The sequence below is a fragment of the Terrapene carolina genome, unplaced genomic scaffold, assembly GCF_002925995.2.
Source record: "Terrapene carolina triunguis isolate 2854851 unplaced genomic scaffold, T_m_triunguis-2.0 Scaffold180, whole genome shotgun sequence".
In the NCBI taxonomy this organism is placed as follows: Eukaryota; Metazoa; Chordata; order Testudines; family Emydidae; genus Terrapene; species Terrapene triunguis.
Window position 1 is genome coordinate 5,716,528 of NW_020664531.1, and position 8,732 is coordinate 5,725,259.

General features: G+C 40.7%; 1 protein-coding gene across 1 annotated transcript; it reads left to right on the forward strand.

Moving 5' to 3' along the window:
• Positions 1–1,953: 1,953 nt before the first annotated feature.
• Positions 1,954–8,189, forward strand: LOC113407033 (insulin-like growth factor-binding protein 1). Its single transcript, XM_026654117.2, has 4 exons — positions 1,954–2,348; positions 3,889–4,067; positions 6,219–6,347; positions 7,945–8,189. Exons 1-4 carry the CDS (start codon positions 1,988–1,990, stop codon positions 8,074–8,076), a joined length of 801 nt encoding a protein of 266 aa, XP_026509902.1. The 5' UTR covers positions 1,954–1,987; the 3' UTR covers positions 8,077–8,189.
• Positions 8,190–8,732: the final 543 nt, after the last annotated feature.

Here is an 8,732-nt window from a genome sequence, read left to right on the forward strand (position 1 = left end):
ACTAGGAGTGGTAACATATGCATTAGCATTTTCTTCCTTTAAACCATCCACTTAATAATGTAGTTAAAAACAAACAAAACATTTTAGAAAGGGTTGCACTTTGTTGTAGTGAAAGTGCTTCACCTCTTTCCATGTCGCCCTTTTGCTTCAAGGAACTTGAGATAGCAATTAGGATTGCTAAAGTACGTGCTACACAGTCATTTGATGTGCAGGAGATTCTTGATGCTGAACAGTCAGTAGTTATACTCAATTCTGTGCAAAATAGTCCACTTCAAAGCAAAAACATATATGATCTTTGGGTCTTTATCATTTCCAGTAACTAGTTTAAGAGAACTTAACAAAATTGTAATTTTCCTCACCCAGCAGACTGCCTGGGGACTCCTTAGCTTCTTTCTGTGCAAGATTTGCAGGTGAAGAAGAATGTATAAGCTCATGAGAAAATAAGCATCAGACTTGGAAAAGACACAAGTGCTGTGCTTTTCCCATGGAACTCCTGTGTCAGGGCTTTGGGCCAAATTCTGCTCCTATTTCCACCAATGTAAATCCAGAATAACTATTTTAATGTCACTGGAGATACTCTGGCTTACAACTTTTGCAAGTGACTAGTGATTTGGAGTGCTTTGATTTTTGGGTACGCAACTGAAAACACCTAAAGGAACCAGATTTTCAGAGGGTCAGTGCTTAGCATTTTCTGAAAACCAGACCTCATCAAAATATGTCAAGCTGAGTACCTAAGATTACTAGTCACTTTTGAAAATGTAGCCCTCCAGCTGTAAATGAGGCATGTCTTCAGCTTGAAGACAGGACCAAAGGACACAATGCAAAACAATTCACAGTACAATGCATCTTTATTTCACTTTCTTTCATGCAAAATGTATCCCAAAATGTTTTCAGGAGCAGAGGGGGAGAGGAATTCAGTTTAAAGAACAAAAAGGAAACCATTTCACACTCAGCAGCAGCTGGCTTTACTGAGGAATTTGCTATTTCAAGTCTAGGACATAGTGCAAATGCTATGATACATTTATTTTACTGTGGTACAGCAGTAAAGGTTGATTTCTTTTTCCTTTATTTTAGTGACAACCACTGTATGCAAAAGAGAAAACAAATGTTGTCAGATGAGATTTGAGACGAGATGGGGAGGCAAAGTGGCGGAGAGATGCAGGAAAGATACATTTCTTCTCTATCTGGTTGACAAGCATTGTTTTCCCACAACAGCAAGTGCTCATGGCTGAGATCCCTCCCCCGCCCCCCGTAACTTTCATCAAAGAGCAGCAGAAACTGAGCACATCCACAGGAAACCAGCCCAATCTTGGCTAAACAATCCTTCCAAACAGGTTAATGACATGAGCTCCTACGTGCATGCGTTCAGTAGTTACCGGATCCTGATAGTTTTATTGCCCTCGGGGCCTCTCGCTTGGTATGTCTGTGTCCTCATAACCTACAGCCACATGACGAAAATTAAACAAGGGGGGTTGTGTTTTTTTCCCCTCCTTCATTGCTGTGGAGCTATTAGGTCAGCTTCTTCTGTGTCAAGGGGTTTTCCCCCGCCGCCTCCCCCCCCCCTCCTTTTTATATTTAAATCTTTATTGGGCGTCCAGAAAAAGGAGAGTCTGGTGACAAACAAAAGGAGAAAGAAGGAAAAACAACAGCCCATCACCATCCGTTTCCCCTCTGCTCACTCCCACGCCTGTTTTTCAAGCAGGCTGGGGCAGAGCGGAACAAATAAAAGTATGATTGCAACTTTAAAGAGAAAAATTAATAAAGGGGGGGGGGGAGAGACCTGAAGGGGGCGAGAGAGGCAGGGGATCCGAACTACCAATGACAGGATGCTTCTCCAACCCTCCCGCTCAGATAATAGCTAACCTGGGGTTAAAGATTAATAGGCAGGCAAAGCAGGGTATAAAGGGCCGCGGTTGGGCTCGCCTGTGAATAATCCGCCTCTGCAGCCTGTAGCCACTGGGTGTAGCGGACCCAGCTCCCCGCCACCATGACCGGTAGAAGGGCTCTGATCTGCGGCTGCTGGCTGCTGCTCCTCGGCCCACGCCTCGCCTTCGGGGCCGCCCTCCAGCCGCTGCACTGTGCCCCTTGCACGGAGGAGAAGCTGGCGCTGTGCCCGCCGGTGGCTGCCGGTTGCCTAGAGAGGGCCCATCAGCCGGGCTGTGGCTGCTGCCAGACTTGTGCCCTCCAGATGGGGGAGGCCTGTGGGGTGTACACAGCGCGCTGTGGCCAGGGGCTCAGCTGCCAGGTGCGGCCAGGGGAGCTCAGACCCCTGTATGCCCTGACCCGTGGGCAAGGGGCATGCCTGCCAACAGCAGATGCAGAAGGGATGCGGATGGCAGAGGCTGCAGGTATATCAATACTGTGTCTCCCTACATATACGCCAGGCTTCTTATGGCAGGTGCTATACAGAACTTAAAGCCTCTCTACTGTTGATTATACTGTGGGAACAGGGTGCATGGAATAAGCAGTGATAGAAGGAGAGCGAGGGTGCTGGCACAATTTTTACAGTGGGGGTGCTGCTGATGGAAACCATGAATTTGGTGTTTGTTATTTGTACTTGAAGCCAGGGGGTGCAGCAGCACCCCTAGTTCCAGCACCACTGAAGGAGAGGGGCATTGACAATGATCAGCTATGGTTGAGCTGGTTGGAAAATTTAGAAAAGTTTAAAATTTGGATGCAAAACAGGGTTGGGGGTAGAATCAGCAATTTTTTCTAGACAAAATTTCCCATAGTTTGAGCCACTCTCCCTCAGACACATCCCCTTCCAAGGTTCAGACAAGCTTATAGCAGTATCAAGGTGAGAAGGCAGGACAAGGGAGAAACCAAAACCATAGGTTGTGGAAGAGTCAGAATCAGCTACACCTCATTAGAAAGGGATTCAGAGGAATCTATTGTTTTTTTGTTTGTTTAGTGTTAAAGGGTCAGAAGATCATGAAAAACTTAATTTGAACTGTAACAGATGGTTAGATGGTAGTGGATATAAGATTTTTGCACTGAGGGCAAAACCAGTCACAGTTGCTCAAGTGGCTGAGATGCATTACAAGGAGAAATGCATTTGGATATTATTGCAGAATTTCAGCAATTTTTGTGATTGAAATCCAGGTAAAAAGGGCCAGTAGGTGATTTTACACTCTTGTCCCCCTCAGTTTGCCCAAAATATTATCACAGGAAAAGTACTAATTGATATTTTTTCACTTGTTTTTTACTGTTTAAGACCCTGATCCAATAAGAGACTTAAGTATGTGCCTAACTTTAACCATATGAGTAGTTTCAATGAGTGCTAACAGCCTCTGTTGATTTCCATGGAACTGTTCACGTTCTTAAAGTTAGGTACAGGTACCTTGCTGAATCAGGGCCTGAGTGCTTCATTGTTTGGGGTTGTCCCTGTTTATTTGATCTACTGCATGTTGGCCAGATCTGTTGCCTATCTGGATGAATTATTTTGTTGGCATGTGTTAGCTAGGCCCTGGAACTAACTGAAACATGCCATGAGTACATGGTTGGGGCAATCCCTTCAAAGATTGAAAACTGCACCTCCTTACACTATTGAAGGCTCCAAGTTGGTTACAATTTTGATTTGAGTCTCCTCTAGTTTAGCCCACCACCTGCACTGCATACCATGGTTGGGTGAGATCATTCATTTCTAATAGTTTGCATTCTAAATGGTAACAAAATAATTGACTCATGAAAGACCCTCTGCTATATTTGTGCTGACACAAATTTATGACGGGTTTATTTTGCTGTGATACACAAGTACAGTTTAATTCCTGTGTGAACTACTAGAACTAACTGACTTTTCTTAGACTCATTTTATTGGTTTACTCAAATAAATGCAGAAGATTACTGTATCATAGATTATTACCCTAATGGTACGTTGTTCTCATATAGACTCTCTGGAACCTGAGGATGCACCTCCAGAAAGTACTGACGTAGCAGAGGATCAGCTGTTTAACTATCAACTGACGTTTCCCACTGGCCAGGACGAGTCTGTGCCTTGGAACGCCATCAGTGCTTATGAAAACATGAAAGCAAAGAGAATCACCGAACTAAAGAAATGGAAGGAGCAGGTGGGTTCTCCTACAAGCTTTCAAGTAGCATTTTATTAATAAACTTTTGATTTAGAATTCAGAAAATTCAGAATGAAATTTTAATATGAGCCTAGCAGCTCCATTGACTTCACATTATTTTGTGCAACTGGCCAATAGCCCTTTTCCTTTGGAATATCTTGATCGGGTGCTTAAATGATAGGCAAATTAGAAGTAAATGCAAAAGGTCTCTGTATCACTTAAGCCCTTTGTAAGCCCCTGCACGGAGGTAAATTTTATCCCATGATAAATACCTGATTATGTCATAGCTCTCCAATGCCCAGAAATTCCAGACACTGATAATGAGATACTAGCTAAAACCACATATATTTGCCTATTTACGATCACAAAATAATATTAAACACGTGCACATAAAACATTTAGGAAGGCCAATAATAATGATTAATTTCTACATTTGACACTGCCAGACTATTAAAATCCAGCGTGGTGTGTATATCAGTAATTTAAAGCACCACTTGAGGGCACCAAAGAATAGAAGTTAGAAGGCATCATCCAGAGTATTTGTAGAACGTGGATGGATCTAAACTGGATAGAGATGTGGTATGGAACCAATCCTGCAACCCTTACAGTAGTAGTCCTTACTTGTATGGGCCCCAGTTCAAAGGAGCACAGAAGCATATGCTTAGGGTATGTCTACACTACAGGATTAATCCGAATTTAGATAATTCGAATTTGGGAAACAGGTTGTATAAATTCGATTGTGCGCGGCCACACTAAGCACCTTAATTCGGTTTTAAACCACATTAATTCGGTGGTGTGCGGCCACACTACCCCATTAACTTAAACACAGTAATTCGGTGGTGTGCGTCCACACTAACCCTAATTCGAATTAACAAAATCGATTTAGGCTCTACTCCGTTCGTCGAGGTGGAGTACAGAAATCGATTTAAAGGGCCCTTTAATTCGAATTAACTGGCTCTGTAGTGTGGACGGGTGAAGGGTTAATTCGGATTAAGGCAGCTAAATCCGAATTAAAGTCCTAGTGTAGACCAGGCCTTAGTCTGTTTGTATTCAGCAAAGCATTTAAGCAGATGCTTAGCTTTAAGCATTCTGTTTAAGTCCCATTGACTTCAGAGCTTAAAGTTGAGCTTTATGTTTTCTTAAGTGCTTTCCTGAATTGAGGCCACAGGTGCTTACATGAGGGTTCCACTATGTAAATTTTTGCAGGATCACACACTCAGGTTATTTTTGTTTTGTTAAAGTAAAAATATTAGTTTGATCTTAGCACTCCTGTTTACCATTATTCAACATTAAACATGTTGGCTACTGTTCAGTTCTTTGTTCATGCAGTGATGCTTTTTTTTTTTTTTTAAACAATGAGAATTACAGAGCGTATGTTACCCTCAATTTTACATTTTTCTGGATTTTGTTGTTTCTTATTACTGATTTGATATGATCCTTTGCTATAAAATTATTGTCCAGTACATTTTAAGGATTGGTTGACAACCATGTCCAATTGTTTAACTATATTATAATTATTTGCAAAAATAAATACCAGAAAATAATTTTTAAGTAAGAATCTTTGAAAATGAAACATTTTATTATGTTTTGTGCATGTATCAGGAATAATGATTCATTTGACTGAATTTGCCATCTACTCCTGCAATATCAATACGGTACATACAGAGGGCAACAAACATTATGGTATTCATTTTTACAAAAAGCCTATTCTGTATACATTAAAAATAACACAGGAAACGTACATGCCTGAAAATGTAAAGCCAGATCCTAAGGTGGTATAAACTGGGATAGCTTCTTTGAAGTCAACAGGGCTATCCTGATTTATACCAGCTGATGATATGGCCAATAGTGTCTAACCATTAATGTGATTATTTAGTAAGGGGAATGCATGGGAATTTAGGAACATAAATCCTCAGGTTTTTGGGATCAGAAAATAACCCTAATGACTAAAAGACAAAGGGCTAAATGCCATCCTTGAATATTCCATTTTGGTTCCTAGTTAGTGACATGAATGGAAACTGCAGGCAATATGTCAAAATGAAGATTTTAGGCCCAAATTGCAGCTTCATCTCTTAGTTGACTTTATGCCGATTTTTACAGTTTTTTTTTTTTAAGTTAGCATTTACATTACATATATAAATATTCTTTCAGGGACCTTGCCAGAAAGATCTCTACAGAGCACTGGATAAATTAGCTAAAGCTCAACAGAGAACTGGAGAAGACATATACAAATTCTATTTACCAAACTGCAACAAGAATGGATTTTACCACAGCAAACAGGTATTTTTCTTTTTATTGCCCTTTCACGCTACTAGTGGTCAGTTACCGCCAACTTTCCATTATAATCACTGATCCCCAAACTCAGAGTTTTCAGTGGCTATATGAATTGATCGTGAAAATAAGAATATTGAGTTTTCAGATTTGGAGCAAATTGGGTTTCTTTTCTTTTTTCTCTTTTTATGTGATCTTAATGCTTAGATTAGCAGAAAAGGAGGCCAAAGTCCTCTTGTTATACATAGAACAGATGCAGTACAGAGCCCCTCCAAAGTACTTTAACCTCCTGCCTATCCTTAAACAAATTCCATCTCTATGCTCCTAATCCATTATGTCATTCGTAGCCGATCTACATTCACAATATGCTTTGTAGTCAGCATGGTGATTGTGTAATAAGGCCTATGTAGAGGGAAGGAAATCTATGCACTGTGGGTGACACTAGGCCTAGGGTGACCAGACAGCAAGTGTGAAAAATTGGGACAGAGGGTGGGGGGTAATAGGAGCGTATATAAGAAAAAACCCCAAATATCGGGACAGTCCCTATAAAATCGGGACATCTGGTCACTCTAGGGCCCCATGGACATCCGGTCAGGATTTTACCCTCCATGTTTTGAGATGAGATTATCCTTCTAAGAATAGAACACAAAATACAGTTGAATACATTGCATATGGAAGATATTACTGATAAGATTCATAAACAGTATAGTTAATCTGAAGAAGCCATTATGAGATGTATTACGAATGGATATTAAGAACAATCTACAAACTTTGGCTATTATATCAGGTTCACAGAAGTCTTGTACGCATGACCATGTACATGGGTTAAGTTCCTCCCCTTTTTAGAAGAATCACAACACTATATTCAAATAATAAGAGTCCAGATTAAATCTAACATGGAAGGAATTCAGACTTTAGGCTAAACTCCATCCATACGTGCTTAGTCCATATCTGCCTTTTCATGGCTGAGACTAGCGTGAATCTCCAAATTCTGGATGATTTGTCATGATTTAATATAACCTTGAAAAACTGTCAAGAAAATTTACCAGTCCATTCGAGGTCCCTTAAATTTACACCACATCCACAGTCTCCACTGTTTGCATTCCTGATTTCATCCTTCCGTCACACCCCGACAACCCAATCCCCTCCCCCCCTTGCTCTATTCTAACACAGAGTGACATGCCGTTGACTTAGGTGCACCATCTGAAATCAATGTCCAAACTCCCACTTACTTCAGTGGAGTGAGAATCAGGCCCCTGCGTCAGTGTTCTTACCCCCAGCTTCTACACTCTGCCTTCCCTCCCCCTCCCCCAGGAGAAATTTATGACTGTCCGTCAGGAAGTCAGCAAGCCGAATTTTGCAATTGCTTTAAATACTAGTAGGCTGCAATGTTGCATCCAGCGTAGTTCAACTGGGGTCACAGGCCCATTTGGTATATGGTTTCTAAAATCTAAGCCATGAATGAGGAGGGTGAGAGGTTCTGTAAGAATAGGGTGTGATAATACAAAACCCCTGTGCAGTGCAGCTTCCTGATTTGTAGTTCTTGCTATTTCCAAACACTTATGCATTTAGTTTCATAGTGTCATTCCCCCCCCAATCATCCTAGTGTGAAACTTCACTGGCTGGAGAGCCTGCTGGATGTTGGTGTGTCTATCCAAGGAGTGGGAAAAGAATTCCTGGATCTCCTGAGCTGAAAGGCGACCCTGAATGCCAACAGTATCTCAGCTCACAAGAATAAGACCAAACACATGACAGCATTTCCATTTGCTCATACAAAGTCTGTTGCAGGGCCTGATCCTGCCATCATTTAGGCCCGATTCACCAAGGTACTTAAATATGTACCAACTTTAAGCATGTGAGCAGACCCGCTGTTGGTAGGGCTCACTCCCACAAGGAGTACCATTGAATTCAGCAGGACTAGTCACATGCTTAAAGTGACACACATGTCTAAGTGATTGCAGAATTGGGCCCCATAACCTGTATATTATATATTATATTATAATATTATATATATATATATATTATAATGAACAGCTTTTGTACTCTACAGATTCCATGGTATGTAAACCCGTTGAATTATTTATTTCATAGTAAATTTATTTTTTGTGTCTGTGTTGTTATTAATTTATATTCTCAAACACTTCATAACTTTATATGTAAATACATAATATTATTGCTCTTAAAGATATGCGTTTTTCTATTCTGGAAGAGCACTGCTAGTTAAACTTCAGTTGGAATAACACTAAATATCGGGGGAAATAGCATGTAAAACTTGCATTTTGTATTCTGTATTTATAGATTGCAGCTGTAAAGCTGAATTTTTAAAAAAAAAGCTGTTAAGTTCCTAACCCTGTTCTTTTCTATTAAAAACCCATTTTGTTTGTATATCATGTT

What these genes read in the sequence shown, in the direction of transcription:
- LOC113407033 (XM_026654117.2), top strand. Translation starts at nt 1,988, where the DNA reads ATGACCGGTAGAAGGGCTCTGATCTGCGGCTGCTGGCTGCTGCTCCTC. An exon ending in GCGGATGGCAGAGGCTGCAG is followed by an intron (nt 2,349 to 3,888) that starts GTATATCAATAC and finishes GTTCTCATATAG; the next exon opens with ACTCTCTGGAACCTGAGGAT. An exon ending in TAAAGAAATGGAAGGAGCAG is followed by an intron (nt 4,068 to 6,218) that starts GTGGGTTCTCCT and finishes ATATTCTTTCAG; the next exon opens with GGACCTTGCCAGAAAGATCT.